At 38.3% G+C, this 27,115-nt stretch overlaps 1 protein-coding gene across 4 annotated transcripts in view; it reads right to left on the reverse strand.

The window, feature by feature from the left end:
* VTI1A (vesicle transport through interaction with t-SNAREs 1A) overlaps window positions 1-27,115 on the reverse strand; it is a 277,855-nt gene that overhangs the window by 249,125 nt on the left and 1,615 nt on the right. For all 4 annotated transcript variants that reach the window (XM_009570579.2, XM_054071515.1, XM_009570578.2 and 1 more), the window contains exons 2-3: window positions 20,389-20,447; window positions 15,989-16,099 (exon numbers count right to left, since the gene is read on the reverse strand). In XM_009570579.2, coding sequence (XP_009568874.2) covers window positions 15,989-16,099; window positions 20,389-20,447 — 170 coding nt within the window. The remainder of the gene's footprint in view (window positions 1-15,988; window positions 16,100-20,388; window positions 20,448-27,115) is intronic.

Here is a 27,115-nt window from a genome sequence, read left to right on the forward strand (position 1 = left end):
CTAACAGTTTCATTTACATTAGGTCTTATCAATTTTCTCCAACTGTTTTGAAAAGTCAACGCAGCCTCTGACAGGATATGATTGTTGCAAAGCGAAGAATACCTTTCATGTTCTTTGGACAGAGGCTTTTCTGTCAATTATGCGGTATCACAGATGTACATCCCAAATCTGTCCATCTAACTAACAAAAGGAAAACAATGTACAGCTGAAAAATGCTCCACAGTTACCTTTAAGTAATGCATAATATATGTCAGCCTAACTGCAGAAATATCTCTGCTCAAAAGGCTGGTGTTCATTAACGCGCTACCAAAGTTTCCACAATACAAACCAGGACTGCGCTAATTGGCTGATTGATTCAATACCAAGTTAAAGTAGTTAATTATTCTGGAAAATAGTTATTTTTAATACACCTGAAGCCTTCCAAAACTATTAAATTTTATATGCCTGCACCCACCTCCCTTTCTTTGACTTTCATTAACTGCCTCTGTAGGCACTCTGAGAACACCAAACCCATTGGTACATTTATGTTTTTATTTATAACAGAGGTTCAGTTGTGACTGTGGACACCCTTTAACTCATTTACAGCAAGGGAAAAAGAACAAAACAAGTAGTGACTTCCTCTACTACTACTAAAATTTAGCAAATTGTAATTCTTGCCACAACAGTAAGAGCTTTAACTCCAACAATCCAGAGTCACATACCAATTAACACCAACATTCTCTATCCAAATTTCTACTTAACCTCTCGCTCTGACATGTGGAGTACAACACATTGAATGAGGTAAGAGGAAATGGTGGATTCTCCTTTATGAGATTCACAGATACATCCTTAGCCATTACAGAGTCAATATTCAAATCACTTCCTCATTCTTGGAGATTCCAACCCGAGAGAAGTGTGAAACATCATGAAATATCTGCCAAGGCATCTCCAATCTACCGTGAACAGTGGACTTTCGATAGTGATAAAGGAAGTCCTGCACGAAGCAGTGGAAAGAAAAGTTTGTCTTAGTTGTGAAATCAGTCAACAAAAGACCAAGTGAAAAGTCTGGCGACAACAGCAAGAAAGTGCACCGAGTTTTTCATCATAAAGCTCCTCACAAGACTAGAATGGGAAACTGAGATACATAATTCAGCCAGATTACATCCTTCAGTAGGAACTCTGCTCGCAGCCATTAGGATCCAAATAAACATTTCCATTTGGAAAGCAGTGTGAGATACTCACTATTTCAATGCAAGCTCTAATACAGCACTACAAAATCCCACCAGCAGTCTTTCACACTGGTACACAACAGACCCTGCGTTGCTCGACCAGACACTAGACCACAGACCGAGGTGCACAATGGAAAAGCATTAATGAGCAGTTTGGTTCAAGTAGTCTTAAAAGTCACAAAGACTGAAGACAGGGAACTTACAGGTGACAGAGCTTTACAGGTCCCAACACCAGCAAGTTTCAGACATGGGCTGAGAGAGTTGGGGTTGTTCAGCCTGGAGAAGAGAAGGCTCTGAGGAGACCTTATAGTGACCTTCCAGCACTCAAAGGGGTCTACAAGAAAGCTGGAGAGGGGCTATTCATAAAGGCTTGTGGTGATAGGATGAGGGGGAATAGGTATAAACTGGAAAGGGGCAGATTTAGACTGGACATTAGGAAGAATTTCTTCACCATGAGAGTGGTGAGGCACTGGCCCAGGTTGCCCAGGGAAGTTGTGGCTGCCCCATCCCTGGAGGTGTTCAAGGCCAGGTTGGATGGGGCTGTGAGCAACCTGATCCGGTGGGAGGTGTCCCTGTCCTTGGCAAGGGTGCTGGAAATAGATGATCTTTAAGGTCCCTTCCAACCCCAACTATTCTATGATTCTAAGTGCAGGCTAGCTTTTTACCCAGGTCCAGCTGAGCGAGGACCATGGCTGGGCAGGGCCATGGGGAACTGGAGAGCAGCATCCCAGGAGCAGGAACCAATGACCTTGAAGCGGGGCCCTAGGTTGGTGGGGGAGGCTGCTCTGGGTCATTAAGGGCTATCGGTGCCCTCAGGGCCTTGGCTACGCGGAACTGGGCATAACTTTTGCAAGATCTAATATTAACCGCAGCTTGTGGAGGATGCAGCAAAAAAAGCCAAGCAGATAACACACAGTGGATAGACGTCACCACAGAGGAGACCGGGGTCAAGTCAGAAAAATTCTGCATAGAGAGCAACCCTGATCTGGATCAAAGCCAAGGCCTTGTGTCTGTTGTTAAAATAAACCGCTCTAACATTTTAAAAATAGTTTTACTGGTTTGAGTCACACTTACAAGCCGTGAACCACTGGCGAGTCAGGAAAGAACAAGCAATATCGCAGAGAGATTCAGAAGGCAATAGGCGAACATGAGAAATAAAAAGAAGCAGAAGAAAAAGCACCCTCCCAGCTGTAGTCATTTAAGTAGGAACACCACAGAGAAAAGCTCTTAAGTGCAAATCTTCCTTATTGCAGCGTTACTTTCACTGGCACATGAAACAGCAACGATAACAGGCTCAAAAAAAACTTTGAAAATAAAGTTAAAAGATACATGTAACTTAAAACTAACATCTTTTCCTACACAGAAAGGTTAAATTGTGGGGTTGACATTTGCATTTGTTACGTTGTCAACGTTTCCTGCCTATCAGCCTATGTACAAACAATATCTAAAGATGTCATCTACATATTTATACCAAAGGAGTTTATGAACAAGACCTGTCAGTATATTTTAACACCTTTCCAAAACGTCAGCTTTCATCAGGTATAAACACAACATGTTTAATTTATTAGTTTGGTTTAATATAAAAAGTTGACAATCACATGTCACCATAACTATTGATAAGGTAAATAAGGACTACAGGAAAACGTCAAAAAGTTATTAAAATATTTCTCAGCTTCCTGAATCAGATTGGCATTATTGGCTTCTCTCTGTCAATAAGTGCATCACACATTTTTCTTCATATGCCTATTTTTGAAGTGAGGTGTCCAACAGTCAAGTTTACAGATGACTACAATTCTTGGCGAATGTGAATTCTATTTTGACCATTTTGGGCAGCAGAAAGAGCTTTGTTTAATGATAAAAAAACCCACACGAACACACAAACTCGTTCACCTGTATTTAAACACACACTAAAGATTTATTTTTCTGATCTCAAATATACTAAGCCTGCATAACAGTTAAAATGTAAGGCATAAGAAACTGAATAAAACTCCGAAGTTGAGCAAAGCTATATGTTTGTTTCCAGCTTTCTGCAGAAGGTGCTTGATTCAATTCCATCAAGGGGAATGCTACTATTATAGGTCCATTTTCTTTGTTTATAACCTCAGGAGGACAACCGTCTTTCTAGACACTTCGCTCAAAAATGTAACCAAGGGCAGCACAGCCTCATTTTAAGAATTTCATCCCTTCCACCACTATATTGCCACACACCTCATCAGTGAGTCATTCCAGACAGATTGCAGTAGTTTTCTCTAAAGGAAAAAAAATACCTTATTTACCTGAACACAAGGATAAGGTCCATTGTATCGATTAGTTCAAACATTCCATCCCAAGACAAACTCAGGCCAAATTACAGACAGTAGCATAGAAGAGTTTAAAGGCGGGGGGAAACACAGGATGGACCGTTTGTTGACAGCATCTCTCCCTGCTGAAAAAGGCTTTTCCTTTCTTCAGAAAGCCTGACTCTACACCTCAGTATAAGACATGGAGAAGAATTTTATTATTATACAACCCAGCCGACACTAGGGTTTGGTACTATGGACATCAGGAAGTATTACATCCTACTGCCTCTTAACTATTCTGTAAAATTTACCTGGCAGGAATAAGGATAGTGATTTCTTAGAATATACCAGATATGCTGAACGTGCACTCCAAGATCTGATCTGGATTTTCTGTTGCTTAGATAACAGGAATTTTACTAATTCATGTCACTTCTGCATAAAAATCACTACTGTAGTGAGTAAAGTTGGGAACCCAGATATGAAATACCTTAAGTATCAAGCGACTACTCTTTTGTTGATGTCAGAAATTGAATGCTGAAGACCTTGAAAGTGCATCGGATATGAAGGAAAACCAGAGGCTTTAGTTTTTCTGTTCAGATGACAAGTAGGTGGAAGAATGAACACGTGATCCACCATAAGTGATCTTTCCATACTAATCAAACTCACTGAAAAGACAATTTCCAAAAACGAAAGTAGTCCAAATTTACTAATAACCAGATTTCAGGCTGTAGGAGCACAGAACCTAGTTTCCTTAGTTTGAAAGATGATATGAGAAGGGGGATGGAAATTTCCAAGGAGTCCAAATCTTCCACAAAGGAAGGAAGGTCCTCAAAAGATAGTCTTGCTCCAAAAGGATACATTTAACTACATCAGAACAGGCAGCATCTTGGAGTTATTCCACTATTGTTTCTGCAGTATACATGATTTGAGGTTTTATTGCAGAATAGATACTTAGACCAAACATCCTTACTTTAACATGGTTCAAAGCTGTCTGAAACCCTAGGCTTTGGTTCACTTAATGTCTGTGTTTGGTGCACACCTGAAATGGAGTTTCCAGTTCATTTTCCTCAAAAAGCAATGAGACACATGTAGTAGGTGAGGAAAACTGGGGGATTCACTTCAAAATCACTGTATAGACAAAACCGAACACCACGAAGCCCTGAGCAGGAGAAAAGTCCTCAGGAAAGATGGTTTATAAACACACAAATGGTGCAACAGAGTTATTTTTTAGGTACAAATTAAAAGTCAGAACTTGTAAAGTTTGTCCCAGAAAAAGAAGCAGAAAAATGAAAGTGAAAATGGGGAGGGAGAGGAAGAGATTTTCCTTATGCTCATTCTATGATTCATGCATTTTAAAGGAAGATCTCTTCAGGGCACAAGTGCTGAGCCACCGATCTGCATCGCTGAATGCTGGAGATATAGCTCATGAATGGAAAAAGGGGACCTTAATAACGCATTTGAAACTGACTCCAAGTGCAGGTCAGAAGAAAGATGCAGCCCATGTGCCTTCAGCTGAAATAAAGATCTAACAAGAGGACACCATGACAGAAGGTAAGAAAAAGACAAAAGGAGCACTAAGGGTTTAAAAAGGCTGGAAAAGCGATTCAGGTTAGCAACCCCTAACTTAATCCTGACCTTTCTGTAACTTTTTACCTTGATTTAGTTGACTGAACTAACTTTGTGGGAAGCTTACACAGCTGAACCACAGAGTCTGATTTCTCCTGAAGACTGGGCAGAAAGAAGAGGAAACCACATGATCACTTAGGGGTATTAATAACATTGAATCACGAGAAATAAAAAAAATGCAGTGATTGCAAATCAAACTTCTTTATAAATAAAAAATTATCTTACAACTATAGTTAAGATCCTGTCCTAAGCATTATTAGTTTTACTCCAAACCACATTAATCCTAGATAAATACGTCTCAGTCTTTTTTTAAGGATGTTAAGAATTATAAAAAACGAAAACCTGTAGTTTTGAAGACAGATACTAACGGAACAATCTGTAATACTGAAACTAACCTGTATTTCTTAAACAAATAAAAATAATCACAAGAATCACAGCAACATAAGAACTCAGCTCATTGCACAGCTCTATTCAGTTAATATTCACTATCATAGTGCCAAAGAGCTGTACTCATGGGTGAGAAAACCTTTTGTCCTGGGCACTATACAAAGAGAGATCGCTGTGTCAAAATACTTGCCATTACATGTCCCAAAATTCCAATCATCATTATGGAAAGTTACTTGTTAGATTTTGAAATAAGATAAGTTGCTTTGATATTAACGCCATTATTCTCTCTTAAATCAAATATTAAATACCACTTTTTTTTTCCCAGTTGGCAATATGCCCTAGCAAAGCTCACAGTTCATTTTAATAATGGCTTAAAGTCAACTACTCATGAATCAGTGGAAAGGAAGGTGCCATCTTCATTACGCAGGAGCATTTTCTAGCTAAGGACCAAGCCAAGACGCACTGAACACAAAACGAGTCTTTTCTTTGACTTGCCAGAATTCACATTTGTGTCTTTACTGAACAGGTACAAAGTCTACAATTGCAATTCAGTGTTTTCCAAAAGCTGCCTAACATGTTTCCACACTGACCAGGAGGTTGAGTCGGCAAACACTACCCTTATTCATTCTAATCTTAACTTCTATGAAAAAACAAACGAAAGACGTGTTGGAAAGTTGTGGGGATTCAGAAAGTCAGCACAAATGCCACTCAGTGGGAAATGCTGAGCCCACACACACACTGTCCCATTCCTTTTTCTTTAAACAACAGACACCAAATATTTAGTAGCAAAAATCTTTTTTTTCATTAAACTGATGAGAAGTGGTTAAATGTTACTACAGCAGGAAAAATTACTCCGTTCTACTGCTGATGCCAGAAGCCACCTGCTATACTCCTTTTTATCTGTTCCTTATATTTCTACTCTATTTTTCATTGATCAGCTCTTTTAGGAGTGAAACCTCTTTAATATTTATTAAATATTGGAAAAGGCTTATTTTCCTAGCACTGGCACCCTAAAGGCAGTTTATAAAAAACGGATGAAAAATAAAGGAGGCGCTATGTTTGATCCACTTATTATAAATGTATACAAGCATTAAACTGTCAAATGTCCAACTTACAGATCCTCTCGCCTTTGCAGGGATTTCCTCCTCAGCTGAGTGAGAACAGCAAGTTTAAATAGACTTTGTGGCCAAGAATCACTTTTTGTTGTGGTTTGTACAGCAGCTTTAAGGGAAGCTGTCTTTACTGGGACCGACTACTAAATGATTGCAGAATACATATAAAGAGTTTCCAAACAAAAGAACAGAGATATTCACGCTTTTTTTCCATATGCTTCACATAGTAAAGAACATTACAAGGAGGGGTTGAGGGAATCAATCTAATACACTTCCAGCTGTATTTTTTTCCTTCCTCACTAGTCTTAAGCCAGAAAGAAGGCAACATCTCCACTGGTGTAGAAGTCCATCTCCTGTGCGAGCCAGTTGTAAAGAACCATAAAGTTCCTTCCGTATTTACTACTGATACCAGAAAATCAGCTAAGAGCACAAAATGGCAAGGCTTTATCAAAGAGAAAACAGGCTGCAATTGTGTGGTTTCCTTACTAAATATCATTTTCAAATACGTGCAACCTGTAAATATCGAAGAAATTTAATATTTTTCAGGACAAATGCAGTTGCAAGGAAACAGTGAAGACATCCGCATAAATATCGACTTTGTTCTTGGTTAGAGTTTGGGGGAAGGGTGGCAAAAATTTACCGTTTTGGTCAACTATAACTTGTAAGTGGAAAGATAAATTTAACTGACTGAATGATTTTTCTTAAGAATCCCTAACAATATCAAATTTATACTAACACCTTAGCTCTTCACAAAGACTTTTTAATCCATTACAGTAGATTACTTGAGAGAAAAGCCAGAAAAGGAATTTAACCGAACTGTGTTTCTATTGCACTAAATTTCAGTATTCCACTTTTGGAAATCTGAGATCATAAAAATAAAACTATGCAAAACATGAGACTTGGCAACTTCAGTTTCTTGTAAAACACACAAAAGTTAACACATAACATCACTAAAACAGCGCTATGGAAAGCATCAGAAAGAAAGAATACATCCATCACTGTTTGTTCACTTTGCTTATTAACAAATCTAGAATACATTTGCATGTACAGGATTTTTTTAACTGGCACAGAAGAATTTTTACTATGCCAATAATATTACCATAAATTTATACGCTGTCTCCTGCAATTCTATGGCAAAGGTTTTCAGCAAAAAACAAGGCAGCTAAAATATTATTTGTAGTAGCAGAATATAATGAATGCTATTATTTGTAATGTTTGACAGCTGTTTGACAACCAGACATACAATATATTCAGTTATGCAAAGAGATTTTTTTGCGCTCTAAAAATTTGCCTATGATGCAATCGGAATTTCAACAAGCGTTTAATATGTAATGATCATATAAAAATTTCCCCTTGAATTCTGATTGAGAAAATATCAAGATGAAGCACAAACCTCTTGAAGTTGGGTAGAAATAGTTACTTTTAACAGCAGTGCTTATATTTCAAGTTTTGTTTCATGAAAGCAACAGAACCCAGCAAGTGGGCAAAAAAAGCAATTAACCACTCATTTGCCAAACTAATTTTTGACACGGGACAGTTAATCAGGTGCCAATAAGAAGTTCACCATTCATCAGACAGTAACTTCACCATAAAGGAAAGCTATTTTTGACCACGGCAATTAGTCTCCTCATGTTTCAAACACTAAATTCTATTTTCACATTAATTTTTAAAACTATGTGGTTTTAACTTAAAATAAACTGTACATCAAAAGAATGGAAAATAAACAGCCAGGAACACAATTTGACGAATTCGATTTATTTAGTTTATTTAGCTAAACAGGGTCCATTGGATCTCTTTAATAGGCTGACAGTTGCACTGGGCTGGTTAATAAAACATTCAACACAGTATCTTCAGCCAATATAGAAATGCAAATCCCACCAGAAATATTTTATTCATGAAACAGTAATTTCAGTTACTACCAAAGCAAAAAAAAAAAAAAAGAAAAAAAAAGAAACAGGAAAAAAAAAGAGGAGGGGGAGGAGTGAAAAAAGGATCTGCTTTGCAAACAAACAGTGCCATCTAGTGTCACGCCCTGAACAAACAAATCAAGGCATCTGAAAAGGGCTATAATTAATCCTTCTAGTGTCAAACTGGTACCTTGTCCCTATTTTTTTGCTTTATCAGTAGCACATGTCTCTCCACAGTTTGCAGTCAAACATAAATTAACTTCGCTCTAGCTGGGAAGGAAAAAAAAAGAGTAATAACACATCCAGGCTCTCGAGCGTGCAGCTCCAGTCTGAAAGGCAAATACATAAAAAGGACGGGATTTTTTCCTCAGCTTGTCACCTGTTTTTTCGTGAAATCTTTACGTTTCTAACTCATGATAAAAATCAAATCAAACTTGTACTTATATGAGTGCAGGTGAGTAATACAATGAAGGGAGAGTGAGATATGCTCTGTTCTGCTTTATTCATTACTGCACCCCACACCTGTGTTCCAACTGCAGATCCTTTATTACTACTGCTATCAAAAGCAGGACAATGACAGCTTGCTTCTTTTTTTATGACAGGTAAGGGAGTATCTCTTGACTAAAATAAGAAATTATGGAGAAAGTGGGAAACTTTAAAGCCTTCCTCCTTCTGCCCCTCAAAAACAAGCATCCACCTTCTGAGTATGAAGCCACTTCACTCACCAGCTCACTAGAAGTAATTTTGAGTGCATTGCTTCTACCAGTATCTGCTAGGAAGAACAGCAAACAGATTTAATTCTGCTACTTTGAGAAGCAGATGTTTCAACGTAAGAACAAATTACATAGGAAACATAAAAATTACAGTTCTCTACCCAGGAAAGGGTGATGTGGGCTGGCATCCAGACGTGTCTAAAGACTGCCAGGTAAGAAAGCATGTTTAGTGAAAAAGGCAGAGCTGATGTCATGCTGGATTTGTTACATGCTTTAAACCATGTTTTACAGAAGGATTTCATTTTGCCATAGAACACTTTTCAGTTTCATTTCATACAGAAACATTTTGTATGAAGGGAGAAAGGAAAGAGGCATAAACGCTTTCAGTGCACCGTATGAGTCAATACGCCTTTCATTCATAGCCCCCAGCCAGACACAAGAATTATCAGACTCGCCAAATCACTTCCTGAAAGCACCTTTGTTTGTAATCGCTCAGCCAAGTCCAGTGCTCCACAAGCTGGTTTTTCTTAAAATCGTGTGCATCACCTCCACCGTAACAGTCACTGACTTGCTGAAGGACCAACAAACAGCATGGCCCAAAACTCACCAGCCTTACCCTTGTGTGTGAACAGACAAGCAATATCTCTAGAGAGAGAATTTCCTGAGTATCAAGGTGAACTCAGTTGAGAGAAAAATCTAGTTGAGGAACTAATTTTATTGACATTAAAATGTTGCTGCTTGGTTGCCCTTACACACCCTGTTATCTCCTCACACACTGTGTTATGAAATGCATCTTACTGGTCAAATATGGGAGAATACCTTGTAAGCAATACTTCTGGAATTATAACACCCAGGAGGTAAGGTGTGCTTCCCTGGTCTCGCCTCCCAGGAATCTCAGTTGAAATGATCACAGCCCTTTAGGTTAATTACAAATTGAGCATGTTAACTCCGATTTTTCACACTTTCACCTAAGGAAAAGTATGTCATCACTAGTAAATTCCATAGTGAAATAAAATTCCTTACTTCTACATACTTCCACACAAAACTATCAAAAAATCCTTAAGATGTAAATAAATTAGGGTAAGTTTTCTACAGAAGATCTAAGTTATACCACCTCTTAACCATTCATCAAAAACTCAGTTTAGGTCTTGGGTGCCACAAAAAAAGAAAAGAGCATTCATTCCTGTATCACTTTTTCCTCTTTTAAAATTGCAGTTTTATAAATAAAGTCATCACTAAATGTCAAATGCCTGCAGTTTCTTCCACTGCAATCTCGCTAAGGTGGGGACATCAGTGAAAACAAACTGAAGACAATGTGGAATTTGCTGCTATAGAAAAGAAGCTGGCCTAATAGTCAGCAGCAGCCAAGCAGACAAACATCCTATCAGAAGCTATTAGAAACAGAACAGAGGAAAAAAATACAGTGCCTCTGTGCAGAGCAGTCAGAGTACAATGTAGAGTCCTGATTGCTTATGTCAAGAAGGTGACGGTATCTGTAAAAACGGGACAGTAAAGGAACTTTTGTTCACAAAATGCTTTCTCAAAATTAGATCATCAAAGTACATGGCCAGGTATTTCAAATTCTTTCTTCTGAAATGTAATCAGTTCAATCTTGCGTACATTAAAACAAATCCTCCGCAGCCCTGTTCAAAAGAGCTGTACTACTCACATGGCAAAAACTAATCTGATTTCAAAAGTTTCCTATTTGTCAACAAGATGAGGTTTTCAGCACAGACACACATGCCTGGCTGTGCAGGGGGCGTGTGCACACATGATGTGTACGCCTGGTGGGTTCCCCGTCTTTATAACGTCTTTGGAGTACAACTATGAAGACATACACTTCTGTCCCACGTGCAGTTTATGATTTTGTAATTATAAGGCAATAATGTTTTGCATTACAAATCAAAATAATTCGGCAGCAACAGTCAAGTCTCTACACTTCTGGCTCAAACCGGAAAGCCAGGCAAGACTCTGGCCGTAAAGATCCAGGCCACAAACTTGTGACTTGACAAATGTGATTCATTATGCTTACTGCCACATGAATATTTGTCTGGGTAGGTGACTGAACCTGAAATAAGGGTGGGGGTATTTGCAAAAGCAGCCAGAACATCACTGACACAGCTGCAGCAGTTGTTCACGTGTCCTTCTGGACTCAGGTGGCATTTCAGAGTCACACAAAAGAGCTGACTTTATCAAAATGAAATTCCACTGTGTATCTCCTTAAAGCTCTTTAAGCTTAACAATAGTTGTCATTTTAACAATTATCTTAAGCAGAACCTGTAGGAGGTATGAAACGTGAATATCAGTCTTCACTATTGACTGAACTGAAGCTATTGTTAAATGCCAAAAATGTTTAAATGTTTAGTGAAGTTTTGTACAATATATCTGTCTCTGGATATGTGACTTCTCTTTTTTTTCCACTTTAAGTTGAAGGTCAGAATAACCAAAGTCAGTACCAATTTTGAGTCTTTAAAAGGAATGAGTCCTGTCTCTTGGACTGGTAAAATTTGCTTCTGACCTGTGATGACAGAATAGGAACAATTCCTGTGCCTCCTCTTTTATTCGACGCCTGGTTTTCTTGTTGAAGAAACCCATCCTACTTTCACTACTGATTGTGTAGCACTTCTGTAACAGGAATATTGCTGTGTAATATGATCTCACTGGAGTTTTTTATTTCCCCATCTATTTGAATGTCTCATACTTCAGGGGAAGCTTTTTCCCAACTCCTTTTTTTTTCCCCCTTTCTTATGCTGCCCTGATGCTGCACCAGTAGGTGGAACCCTTGCAGTGAATACCAATGCTACCAGATAACCACACATTTGCTAAGTTTATATAGTTTCAGTTTTGCATGAACAGGGATAGATTCAGGCCAAAGTTTATTTATTAGGTCTAGAAAACCTTTTATCACTGCATACTCCCCACTTAAAAGATCACTGGTCACTTTCAGGCAACAATCAAGAAAAAAATGCTTTATTTGAAAAAATAAACAACACCTATAGTCTGTGTATTTAAACGACTACAATAAAATATAAGGCTTCTCTTTTTGCATTCAGAACTTACTACACGCAGGCAGTCACCACATACATTCTACACCTGAAACAGTCAAAACCAAAATACTCAAAAGCTCAAACCACATTGTGGTGCATTGGTAGGTGCAGGAAAAAAAAACTGCTCACAGGAAGACTGTTTTAAGTTTCAAGAACTCTAGCAGGCGGTCCCAAGACCTTAATAAACGCAGAAGGCACAAGTATATGGTCTGCAACTCCACTTCGGGCCACAAGATAGAGCCGTTATCACAGTCTCTGCTGAATCTGGGACTTCAGCTTTTGGGTCCTAATAGAACGAAACCACGACACAAAAATGCAGTACTGGTATATGTTATTGAAAATATGATCATAAATGCAAAATTTACATCTGGAAGTTAAAAAAAAAATCAATAGATTTAAGAAACAGTTTTATTCTGGTTTGATACGTTTATGACACACTGTAAGCAAGGCTGAAACTTAGCCTTTGGAGGTGTAGGAAGCTTTTTTCGGAAAGAAGTATCACTTCATGCTTGCCTTGTCCTCCTATTTCTCCCCCAGGCACCTGCTCCCCACGGAAGACTGCACAGCACTGAGATAAGTATCAGAAACTGCTCCTGCCTTACGTTGAGGTGCAACGCTTGCTTTGTTCATCTTCCCCATCCGTATTTGCAGTTCTACCCAAATACTTTTAATGAAACAATTGAGCTGTTCTTTTTTTCATTACCACTGTTCCTCTCCAAGAGGGAGGGCCAAGATGGAGCAAGGTGGCTTCTTCCCCTCAGATATGATTTAATGCAATTAGTGGGTTACCAACTATCCGTGTGCAATACAGCGAATGGGGTAGATGTCATTTTCTCCACAAATGCCTCTGGACTGCAGAACACTGATAACAAACCACAAGTGTGACTCAAGAGAAGGCGGCTTAGCGATGAGGGGAAATAAATCTCCTATTTGCAACTTGTTCCTATCTGATTAATAAGTTAAGAGTTTGGAGTAACTTTTCTTAGTACAGCTCAACTAAGCTCAAATCCATATTTTTCAGAATATATTCCTGGCATAGTAAAGTGCATAGGAAACAACCACTAAATATTCATTAAGGTGCCACAGTATGCAGTAAATAATATCAAACTGATGGCCCAGTGTTTTGCCATTTTTACATATATTGCCCAAGACCAAATAAACTCAGAAATTAGATATTACATGTCACAAATAAACCATAATGTCGTTTGTCCTTGTAGACAGTCCACATACTCCGCATATACTTCTCAGAATTTTGAAATATATTGCTACACTGTCATTTTTCATAACTTCTGGGATGAGGGCAAATTCTCAAGACTCTATAAAGGCATGCAAAGAATCATTAATCAAAACTTATGTTCATTATGATGAATATAAAAGAAAACTACCAGTCCCAGTTCTGCATTTACTTTATGTTTGAAATATTGAACTTATTGAAAGAGACTCACTGCTGAGGTATATATTTTTTGCAATTCATTTCACAGAGATTATTTCTTTAAAATGCAACATACACTTTGAGATGAGTGAGAAATGTCCTCTGCTTAGTGCACACGCTGCTTCACACGGGAAGAAAGGCCAAACCAAATACAGTGGGATCCAGCTGAGATTACAACTCTGTTCATAAAGAACAACACTTAACTTTGCAAACACACACCTGTGTGTCTTTTGGAAGAGTTGAGAACTTTGAGTAACAAACCTGTAAGCTGATCCTAACCTGAAACTGCCAATATTATTCCCAGTTACGACTTTTCCTTCATCTATAAAAGTGAATTAATTTTAAAAGTCCTTAGATCTGCTTTCCCTAAAGGTCTGCTAAAGTTCTTAGACAAACTCTACATGCCTTGCTCACAGTCAAGCAGGTCACAACTCATTCAGGACAATATTCAGGCAGAACACTCAAATGCAATTTTATTTCAGTAAATACTTTCAACTTCCTACCTTCAGCAGCCCTGCAGCTTATAGAGTTAAAATAACATTTCCCTTCCTTCCTCCTTTCCCCCTCTTTGAATTCACAACTGAATCATTTTGTTAGTTTCCAACAAGTTTATATTTGACTAGAGAATAATCCAAATAAAGATTCTCAAACCCTCACATAGAAACTTAAGAGCAATGTTAGTACTTAGAAACCGGAATTATGCATGGAATTCAGTTGTAACACCATTTTCTACATAACTCAGATTCTTCCAAGCATAGCTGTTGTGTTCTTTCAGTACTTCGCTCCGTCTTTCATTTTTTTTTCCCCTTAATCTTCTGCTGAATGCCATCCTTAGGTGTGGGGCTGCTGTTTTTTTCCCATTATTACGATCTGTTCCTTCCTTTCTCATGTTGTTTTTGCTCCTCACTCTGAGCACAAACTTAGGTTGTTTCAATCTTTCATAACTCCTAGTGCTCTGATGCATTTCTTCCACAAACGCTTATTTTTCCTCTTCCATAAAGAGTATCCAGTTCTGAACTCTCCCATTCCCTCTTGCCTGGGCATACAGAAGTAACAATTTCCATCTTCTGCCTACACAGAGAAATGGGCCAGCAACAAACATACACTGACAGTGAATTCTCCCACATCTGAGAAGATAAATAGCATTCATTACTAGTCCAGAAATTGCTCTCTTTTGGAATCCACTGTTTAGTCAGTAAAGCCATATGCACTTCCTGCTGAGGAACGGCATGAGATTGTCTCAAAACTCTGATGTGAGTCTTTTTATTCTAACATTCCTCAAACTTTACAAAACTGCTATCATCTTCTGATTAATACATTTTTGTGCAAGTCCTCAACTTGGCAGAAGCACAGAGGAGTAACAGTCAGCTGGATTTCCTGGCTGCAGGTATAAACACTGACTCCTTTCCCCTGAAGGAATAAAGCACTGCCAGCCACCCGAGAAAATTCACAGTTCTCCAGTGAATGGAAAATACTGCCAACAGTTATTTCTTTTTCCCTACCCTGGAGAAACTGAGCTGCTGTCAATTAACATAGCATTTTCTTACATTTTGCAATCCCTTTGAACTTTTTCAGGATTTTAGGAAGAAATCGCTTTGCCTCTACATAAATCTATTCAGTGCAAATTCTAGTCACAAAAACGGACTGATAAATGTGGCAGAAGCCCACAGACAAGGGACTCTTGTTAGTCTGCATCCATTACATGAAAAATGTAGTATTTATAACTGATTTGACAAAAGCCAAGAAGAATCTAAGTGCAATGGAAAAGAAATCAAAGTCCAAGAAATGAAGTGCACATGAGAAACTAAATTCAAAACTTTCACGGATTGGAGATTATATTGCTTTTCATGTTACTGCCCACATTACTACAAGCTGCCTTAAACAAACCATTATTTTCCACTCATAGCATACATACATTATGATTTAAGTATTAGGTCTGATGTTCTACAAGTCATTCCTTGGGGAGTAGGATTAAAAGCTGACTATTATGCCTACAACAGGAACACTCACGATGTTTAATGTCACAGAAACAGTTCAGGTCTACGGCAAATGGACAGAAGACTAGCAACCTGAACGCTGGTATGAGAACATTATAAAAAAACAACAAACTTCTCTTCCCCGGTTTCATTTTCATTTGTCCATAAATACAGCAAGATACATGCAGAACTCAACTCTCACACTAGTCAAAAATACCCTCTCAGTTGCCTCAATAACTGCATTGTTATACTTAAAAAATTCTCATAGGTCCCTTCTTTATGTAATACGTTAAAAACTCACAAAATCAGCTTCAAGCTTTCCCATTTCTTGTTTGTAGCTTCTCATTCTACTGCTGTACATTCCTCGGCTTTGAGGTGGGATCTCTCGAACTTCAAGTTCCATCTGCTCCAGCTAGCAAGTTAAAACAAAGACAACACATGTAAATCAACAGGATAATTAAAGCAAGGATGAATTTACCTAGGCTATTCACAAATACTAAGAAATGTTCCTCCTTCATCATAAAAAATGTTGTTTATTCCACAATTCTGCAATATATAAACAATTATTAAAATCTTTTCACATCCTCAAGTCAACAAACAAGGACAAAATTCATATTATTAACACTTAAAAGGAATAATTTTGGTATAAAAAAAAATCTGAATTTAAATTCGAAATGAGACGAACACATTTTATTACAAGAAAATAGTAAAACTGAGGTAAAAAAGCTAGCTGCAAATAAGCATAGTTCAGAAGAAAGTCTACCTCTATCTGGCTTTGTGGTTTTGGAAACCCTCAGCTGAAAAAGGTATTTTATTTATTTGTATACACACACATACGTATATCTATACATATGTATATGCGTATATACACACATATGTACGTGTACTTACATGTGTGTATGTTTGACACACGGTCAAAGTTGCATTTACCACCAGCCTCTACAATTAATAAAATAATTCATGTTTTGTTCAATACAGCTTACTCAGCATTATTACAAAGCCTGATCTGACTGCTTAAATCTACATCCCAAATTTTTATGTAAGTATATTAAATAGCTGAATTTCAGGGTTTAATGACAATGCTATTCAAGAATTTGTATATAGGTGAATGTATTAAAACCTCAGAGATAAAATATATATCTTTCAAAAGCTTTTTCTATTTATTCTTGCGATCTAGAGTACTAAGGGGCATGAAATGCAAGAATATGGCACGGAGGCACAGGAATCAAAAGGAGTTATAAACCAGGGCTGCGCTGCCTGCTAATTACCTGCCCACTGGGCCATGGAGCCCCCTCTACATGGTGCTGTCTGTTCAGCAATTCTATTTTGCACAGCTGAAGAAACCTTTACCTGCTTTTTAAAATCTTTCCAACTTACTTTAAAAAGATAAAAGTATACCTTTCCTTGGTTGCTGTAGGTACCCGAAATACTATTTACTCACCTCCTACTGATCTCAGTCGAGCAATATGGCATTGGAACAGAAAAGCCTTTCAATTAGGGTCCCAATCTACTGGTTACAGGTCTTCACAAGGGACAGCTACAGTCTATTCCTCTCTAATCGCTTGCTTACGCTTTGAAATTTCATCCTCGTATCATAAGAAAAGCATCTGAATTTAATCAATGGAATTACCAGATACTCAAAAGCGATTCTGCCTGATCTGTGCTGATTACACAAAATGATACTCAATAATAAATTGTAAAGAAGATTTTAATTAAATAGTCAGTAATTAATTGAAACATACAAAGCGATTTCTAATTGCATCCAGTTCTTTGGCTGAGGCTTAACTTTCCAACAGGGTATTATAAATTAAACCGACAGCTGGAATTAATGGCTTATTTCTTATCAATTTCGTCTCAATGTATTTGATCTCAAATGTTCTATAAACATAGAAAACATTCCTCTTTATACATATATAATCATATGGGCAAGGTCAGGATATTTTAATGAAGTCTCAATTCTTATCTAAAAATGAAACCATCTCCCAGTGAATATGGAATTTGTAGCAAGTATCAGACCGCAGTCCATAAAACCCAAAACGTTCATCCTAAAAGGTCGGTATCAGAGAGTGTAAGGTCCAAAGACAATGATGAAGCATGTATATTTAGGACGACCAATGTTGGAACATCTGTTTTTTTCCATCATTAAATTAAATGGGTACATTTTGCTCCTGGCTGATAGATTTCCATGCAAAGCCATGCAGAAAATACTGGTAACAAGCAGGTGTGAACCTAAATGCAACCTAATTTCATGCATCTGCACTTTCAGTCCTCATATTATTGGTCATAAAAACATATTTTTCATACACAAACAAGAACAGAGCTAAATTATGCTAAAAGCTAAAAACAACCTGGCACTTAAGTCTCAATCATCTGTAGACGCTCAAGTTTTCTTCAGAAAACCTAAGAGCTCAAACTTCTATTACCACCTACGTTCAAACTTGCCACCACTGTGGTGCAGCTGAGCATTTTGGCAGATAACTCTTGCCCAAATTCACGAGACAGGTCCCACTCTTAAGGCTCCTCCAGGCTTTATCCTAGTAGGTTTGCTCCTAACGACACCCAGTACACTCCCAGCACCGAATACAGCACAAGCAGATCAGCTACTGGTACTTCCATTCAAAAATACAACAGCGTAAGGCAGTGCTGATGATGATGTCCACTGAGATCCCAAATTATGTCTTCCCCTCCCACAGCCACAGGAACTCTTCCACATTAAATTCCTCTGGACATTTGCTAGCACTTTATGAAAATTATAATCTTTGCTATTTTATGCTGATTCTAAATTCTTAGAACTAAAATAGACATCTATACTAAAGAAAAAAAAAAGTGTCTAAATAAAAATAATCTAGCATTTGCAATACCGAGTTTATGTGCCTGATTAAAAAGCCAAATATCTAGATATAAGAATAACCTAGCATTTGCAACACAACGGTCCTGTGACGTGTCCGTCATAAAACATAAAGGCAAATGACAGCTTTTTCTTCTTAAAAATTGAATTTCCCTCAAGAATGCTAATTCCAGCTCTTGTACCACATGCTAGATTTCATACTCAAAGAATTTCCTTAAGGTTATCACAACATTCACTTTACTTAAAATCCTGGTAAAAATAACATTCAGACACTCCATAGGGGATGCGGAATGACAGCATTGCTCTCCGGAGACCTCTGACTCAACAGCTCCCGCTTGAAAAGGCAGCTTGGGAGTCTGAAAGTTCTGGTGTCAGTTCTGCACATAGATGAAATCAATCACACCAGTGGTCTTACCCAAACAAGGCAGGCAGTGTTTTAAAACAATCAGTGGTCGGTAAATGTAAATAAATTGCCTCTACAATAATATTTATAATACACAAGAGTGTTATTTCCTAGCCAAGTGGGAAATAAACAGAATCGGCTAAACCCAGCTTTGACTGCTCGAGACAATGAAACAAACCAATGTAAGAAAACTTTCAGTAGTAAGGAATTAGGTTTATTTTGATTTTCTACTGCAGGCTTTAGTTTAAAACAAGATCTTTTTCATCAGTTCTGTTACTGCCACTTGTCCTGTTGCTGGGTACATTCTCTTGATACCCACCCTTTAGAGATATGTAAGTATTGATAAGATCCTCACTCACTCTTCTCCAGGCTAAACAGAACCAAGTCCCTCAGCCTTCCCTTGTAAGATAGAGATGCTCCAGTCCCCTAATCGTCTCTGTGGCCTCCCCTGGCATCTCTCCAGTAATTCCTTGTCTTCCTTGAGCTGGGAAGCCCAGAACTAAACACATGACTCCAGATGGGGTCTTACTACAACAGAGTAGAGGGAGAGGAGAACCTCTTTCAATCTGTTGGACACATTCTTCATAATACACCCCATTAGTTTAGTTAGTAACTAAATCATTGATTCAAGTTGCTCAATTACAAGAACTTTGAGGCTAGGAGAGCTAATTTCCTTTCCCTATCCTAACAGCCAGATTACATTTCTGACACTAGATAGACCAATCCATTTGAAAGCAATAAACAAAGCAACTTCAGGCAAGGCAATTTTGATGTGGGAAAAAGTCAACCTCAGCTGTCACCAACACCTTTGCTCAGTTACTCCATATCTACAGAACTTTACTTTCATACTGCATCCAGAAGGAAGATGTGACAGGCTGTAATGGGAACAAAATAACAAAAAAAAAGTCATAGTTGCTTAACACATAACTGCTTTCTTCTGTCAGTGCGGACCAATAACTAATGCTCGGTTAATATGCATACTCTTCTTGTATCAGTAACCCCCAATACCATTGCTTCTTAACTTCAAAAAAACTAAATATCCCCTCACTTGCCAAAGGAGAAAAAAAAATCTACTGCTCTACAAGACAATCAGACAGATCAAATAGATGCATAGTTCTTACTTAAAAGAAACATAGTCCAGGTGCGTTAACATTTAATTCAATTACTAAAGAAAAAGACCTAATCCACAACTCAAAGCCTGCCGCGGCCTGTAATAGCTTACAGTAATAAGGCAGAACTTAGACCACTTAACACAAGATTTAAAAGGATACAATCCTCTTGGGTATTTCATATCCTCAAATAAGTAACTATTTAGAAAAATACTATTTCATTTTCTAATACATTACTGTTAAGTATTTTTAGGGCACCATGCGTGCTAAATGTTACCACTAATGATCCTATTATTTTCCCTAGGAATTTCCAGTTAACATACGAAAAGCCAAAAACCTACCAGTTCCCTTGCTTCTTCGAGCTGTTTCTCAACATTTGCAACCATCTGCTTCTTCTCATCTGAAACAGAATTGTGAAAATACCAATATAATTGTGTTCTTGCCATGAAAGAAAAATATACCATTTCCAAAGCTTTTATGTACCAGTTAAAACTGACCCAAGGGATTTATTCTGTGTGATATCATCACACACCGTGATACCCACATTAGTACCAAAAAAAAAAATGAGACTGGAGAACCTTTGAATTCTTTTGCTTTGTAATACATGATTTGCTAGCTAGGAAAGCAGTTACAGCTGCTCCAGGTATAGGGGCTATGCCTCAGCAAGCACTTGCTAGGTGTGTACAAATGCATGAGAAGGCATGTACTTACATCAAACAGAAAAAATATGGTTCAAGAACAAAGGCTTATCCTATTTATTTGCAAAATATGAGATGCACAAAATCAAGCATCCCACTCATAAGGAATACAGCTACTCTCGAAAAAATGAGGTTTCTGTTCCTCTTTTCCTATGCCAGGTCTGGAACAGTTTCTTTTGCTTCCGCAGAAACAAACCAAAATGCCACGGAAACTACAAGAAAACCACTGTTTTCTAGTAACAGCAGAAGTATAAATTAGTAATAAAAGATGATAATTTAAAAAAAATTCAAATCAGTTATAAGACACATGTAGCAATCATGAGCTGCAAGGGTCCCCAGCAAGTCTATAACCCAACTATAGAGAACACATCTGACTTTTGACCGGTCTCTAACTATCCATCCTCAGGCAGAGAATCCAATATAAACTGAGATTGTGTCACACCTGCCAAAAAAATCCAGTTGCCTTCCCACTTAGTTTGCTACAGCATGAAAGGATATTTTCTGAGGAATGTTCAGTAACTGGATAATAAAAAGGTCCCCACATTGATTAACTGATTTGGGCATTCAAGGGCTGCAGTACCGTCATTTGTGTCACCTTACGCCCCTCTTCTGGCCACATCTTCCATCCTTCTGACCGTAAATCCACTGTAAATTGTCTCAATGAAGTTAAAATAAAAAATCTGAGCATACAACATGTTACGTCACTGTTTGAAACCAAGAGCACTGTGAGACATCTGTGCTGGTGGTTTGCCTGATGAAGCAGATAAAAAGTGAACTGCACAGAAATTTCTCCAGTCACTGCTCCCCATGCATCATGATGGGTACGTCTATGTTGGCACAAGAAACTTTATGGTGCGTTTTTAAACTTCAAAGTCCAAATCCTTTGCTTCTCTTCCACGTGATCTTTGTATCCTGGAACTGATAAACTAAAGACCAAAAGGGACTATGTGATGATCTCCTTTGAACCTCTGCAGTCCACAGCCACTGATTGTGGAACCCCTTTATTAAATGCATATAGTTTAGCTCCTCACAGGCTGAAATGCTTTCTTTTTGAGCAAACTTAGTGCCATAGGCAGGAATCAGGGGACACTGAAGTAGCAATCAAAATCATAATTTCTGCCATATAAAGTAAAATATGCCCTTGAAATAACCTTCCTTGAAAAGAAGAGAACCATTTCTGAAATGATTATATTGCTAAAAAGGTTTTGGTGAAGCACTCCCAGCACAAACATATTGTATTTCAGCTGAGCCCTCCCACTGCTGTTCCATAGCACCCTGAATTTTATTTGCAGGGGCACAACCATCTACCTTCTCATTTACCTAACATACTGCGCACTTTTCACTTAAGGACACGTGAACACCATGATCTGTCTTCTTCAGTTACATACATTGGAGTTCTGCCTGCAAAGAGGATCAGGTTCATGATTATCTTTACACCTTTAAGATAACACAGGGATCTTTGCAAATAATTAGTTGTGCAAGGAGTACAAAAAGTCTTCTGAGGATACAACAGTATGTCTGGCAAAACTAGCTAGAATAAAATCTTGAAGATAACCGTCTCCCTTCTCATTCTTGAAAGAGACTGAGAATTTCATCAAGGAATCCTCTCTACAAAGCTAAAGCCATGAAAAAAACGCATATTTGCAAATCTGGAATTCCCACTACCACGTTCGGCGGCTCCTGCTGCAGCAGTAGATGTAGGAGATGCCTATTACAGTGCAGCACATTTAGTTCTCTGCTAGCAACATCTTTAATTCCCCACCAGGTTCTCATGAGGGCACCCAAGCCAGAAAATGTAATACCTAGTGATTCATCTTCCTAACGTAACTAAACCCTAAAAGAAAAGAGAATCTGCCACTTGTTTGCCTGTACATTTTAATTCTCCTAACAGACATCCCAAACATCTCTAATCTTTCTGTCATTTGCAAGCCAGCAAGATGATGACAGACAAAATGAAAAACAACGTAAGATATAAACTACACAACACCATCTTACTGAAATTGAAATGAAATTTAAAAATACAGCCGCAAAAAATAAATGTACTATAGCAATTTCAGTGTTTCTCTGGACTACAACGTCAATACATATCAAGTAACCTGAAATTTAGGGATACAAAGTTGGGGGTTTAGGGAAGATATTTCACACTGTACAAATTCTGTGCGTACTTGTGATTAAAAGAATTACCCGCATCTCCACTGACCAGTAAGATCTTACCTACCCACAGAGCTATTAAGGTACAGATCTTTGGTAGGGAAAACTCATCATTACACAAGGAGGTCTGGCTGAAACGGCTCCAGTAAAAGTGAGAGGGTATTCAAATGATCTTCAGTGGTTTAGTAAGTTGAACTTTAACCCAACTCCACAGCTGCACTTTAACATCATCTCAGATTTATCAATACATCATCATCCAGCTGGTGACCAGAGTAACTGCTGGGAGCGAGGCTTACAGACAACAGAACTTGGTTGCTCCTTCCAATACAGACGTGGGAGCAGGCATGTGGCAACATCCCAGCACTGCAGCTTTGGAGCAATATCTCCACGGACTTCCAGGAGAGCAGCTGAACTTGTTGCAACTTCTGATTTTCTAGTGTACACGATTCCATGTAGTCCTCAGAGCAAGAAGGGGTGGCAGGGTCACTTTGGTAAGGAAAAACAAGCTTACCAAATTTAAGTATCACCCACTATCTTTTGCTTTCATCTCTTCCTCCAGCTACCTCCATGCAAAATGCCGGTGGGTGCACGCACGCTGCCTGGAGCCACCTGCTGCAGGACTGCCAGTATCTCTAGGCCTGTTGTTGATATCAGCAACAGAAGCATGAAATGCTACAACACTGACAGTCAGACAGCACTTGCTGGCATGGTTTCTCAGTTAAACCACTCAGTTTCAGATTTACTGCCACGGTTAAGCTAAGGAAACAACTTCACTGTCAGAATCCACACAGAAAAGGGACAATATCCATAGGGTGACGGGGGGTGGGGGGGGGGGGGTTCAGAGACTGCAGATGAGGTCAGAGGAAGTTACTCAGAGAGAGAGAAGCTTGACACTCATCTAGTAGATCAGGACAAACAAGTTACGATTCAATTAAAGATCCTCACATTACTAACTGTATTACTCCACTGTGTCTTAGTAGTTTTCAGTCTACTTGATCATTTCCTTAAATGCACCCTCATCGTATCCAACAATGAAAAAGGGTCCTTTATAATTCTTTTCTTATTCAGAATTCATAATATACTTTAAAGAATAAATCCAATGCTCCAATAACTATATCTAAATTTAGAATAGAACTTTTGTCTCTAAGTTGACAGACAGAATGGCCTAAGGAAAATATTACACGTAGCTTGTATAATTCAACTGGTCAAGTTGACAAAATATGGATAAACAATAGAAACAAAAGTGTTTTTTTTCCTCTGGGTAATGATTGCTAACAAAGAAATCTGTTCTGTCTTTGTACACAAGACTGTATCACTTTCTTAAAAGAAACAAGCTTTTATTACATTTTCCTCAGTTCTTTCAGCTTTGCCCTTGCATTAGCCACTGTTTTGTCCCGGAAAATACAGCTGTTACAGAAAGGCAGAAATCTGCCTACAAGTGTAGAAAGATAACACAACATGGGTTCGATCTCACAATGAAGGAATAGATTAAAACAATCTGGCCTGAGATTGAGTAATCTCATTGCTCCAGGAATTGCTTCTTCTTATTAGGAAGTGATGAGGTGGAGACTGATTAACAGAAGGCTTCAGTTCATAATCCACGTGTAGATTTTGCTACTCTGGTTGAGGTGGTTTACATGTTCAACACTGCCAGAAGTTACTGTCCAACAGCAGAGACAAACGGAACGATACATGTGTTTCTCTCTTCAGGCTATAAAACAGAGTTCAAGAGACAGAACAAAACGAGCCAGATCTGAAATGGAGACAGTAAACTGCAGTATAGGGGTACACTAGAATATTAAAGGTGGAATTCTCTCCAGCCAAATCTGTTAGAAACTGAAATACAGTGCCTTGCCCAGCAGAAAAAATCAAGTATCGAGTATAAAAAGAATGACACCACTCGCATATAAAACCATCATGACTCAGAAGCTACTGTGCTGGGAAAAGACTAAGTTATCACCACTTGTGCTGATAAAACTCACCTTCAGATCAAACATTCAAAAGTTATATACATTTTTGGTCAAAACACAAGACAGGATGAACATTAATAAACCAGTCAGTCAATAACCTTCATTCTTCAAAGACCTGCAGCAGCATCACGGAAAATCTATTTAAAAGTCATTTCTCTGTTTAGAACACTTTCTTTAACTCTCCAGATGATGTCTGCCTTAACAGAAGACATTTCTTTCCACGATGTTCTATTGTTCCTGATGCTTATTGTTTCTGTAGTATCAGAGTGCCTTTGTTACATTTCTTGCTGAACTATTTATGCATTTCTGACAATAGGATTGTTTGTTGAGCCATCATCCTCCCAGAACAGAAGACAGCATCAAGTCCTGACAACACCAAAGGCAGGAATGTTGCAAAAACAATTAACCAGTATTTCTCCAATTCAACTGAATGCAAAGCTTACAGCAAGCCCATCCTGGGCAGCAGAAGGAAATAAATCCGTCACTAGACTTCAGGAGATCTCTCTGTATTATGCAGAGGTAGCACAAGTCCTTACACTTCTCACCCTGCTTCTTCCAGCGAGGATGAAGAAAGCCATCAGCAATCTCTCTCAAATCAATACAGCTGACAACTGCCACCTCATGTGCGTCTCCCCCCACATCTCCTTCCCACCTCATAATCCTCTTTTGAGGCTTTCCCAGACACCTCCACAAGAACTAACTGGAACCTCCGGTGATGAAGAAGCAAAGATCTCGCAAATATTCCTATTAATAAACAAGGGAAAAACAGGTATTTAAAATACTTCTGATTAAAGTGTGCAACACAGTCAGAGATTTATTTTTTTCCAAGTGGTTAAATGCCTCTGCTATCTAAGATTGCAACTTGTTTTGAAGTCATACATAATTTTTTTGCTGATGAAACACAGAATAGCCCTGAACGCTGAAGCAACGCACTCATTCATAAATGTACAGTGCAAGAAGCAGCTACAATGCAAGCCAGTCCAAACCACGTATGAGCAGCCTCAAATCCTAACATGGAAAAAACAACTCTTAAAAAAAAAAAAACACACAAAAAAAAAAACACACAAAAAAATCAAAAAAGATTGTCTTATCTTGAGGCCGTTTAGCCCAGTACCACACTAACAGTTCTGCAGGGAATATGTATTCATTTTTATCTAAAGTCCGCATAAAAGAATCATGATTTCAAAGCCAGCTGCTTCTCGGCTACGTCACAGTTTAAGATGACACTCTTCAAACATCTCATACTTAAGCTCAAAAGTCTCTCTAAGTGAATAAGAGAGACTGATTCAAAGACCGGATTGTGAAATCCGTTACTACTAATATATGTCCTGCTATAGATGAGACACTGCTGATTTCTAAAAATCTATACAATTAGGAAATAAGATCTCTATTCTTTGTCCATAAATCCGTGTAGCACCACTGATATTCAGAAGAGGAGCCAATAGTGTACTTATGTCTCCCTGTTCCTACAAGGGTTGGTTATATTTACTGTGCTAAAAAGTGAACAGCCCATTGTGAGGCAAGGGCAAATACTGCCTTGATTAGATTCTTTGCCTTACAGAAAAAATCACTGCATTCCCTCAGTAAATTGTTCCAGTGGCCACTTACAGGTTTAATGGAATTTCTGAGCAGACACCAGTTCTAAATTTCAATCACAGGGACTCTTCGGGTCTCTCCCTTCTTCATTTTGCAAGTGTCAGTTACAAAACAGAAAAAGCTTTCCATCTCATAAGTACCTGCAACTTGTGACTGAATTATCCTCCCATGTCCTTGTTAGGCTCAACAGCAGAAGAGCTTTGTTAAGCTGACGAAAAGGCATAGTTTCCTCACTTTTAATCATGCCTGTGATTGGTCAGTGAACTCAAATTTATCAGAAGACTTTCTAACTTGCTAAGATTAGAACCGGACACCACCTTCCAGAATCAGCCAGATTTTTACTTAAAATTCCTGTTCATTAATTTTAGATGTATTTTGGACCTCTGAATTAACGGTGCAGTGTGATCATACATTTTAGTTGACCACCTACCTCAAATCCTGTTCAGAGTCACTACTTCATCACTTCATGATGCATTCCCCACTCTAAAAGTAGGATGGAATTCTTTGGTTCTGGATCTATGGTATCCTTTTCCTTTAGTTATATGGAAAAGTATACTATTAGTGTGAGTTTATTCCCTCCTTACATGAAACCCACTTCCAGGGTTTAAGTATCCTAAGGCTTCAGGGAATGTGCATAGGAAGCAGAAATACTT

The sequence above is a fragment of the Cuculus canorus genome, chromosome 7 (assembly GCF_017976375.1).
Source record: "Cuculus canorus isolate bCucCan1 chromosome 7, bCucCan1.pri, whole genome shotgun sequence".
Lineage (NCBI taxonomy): Eukaryota > Metazoa > Chordata > Aves > Cuculiformes > Cuculidae > Cuculus > Cuculus canorus.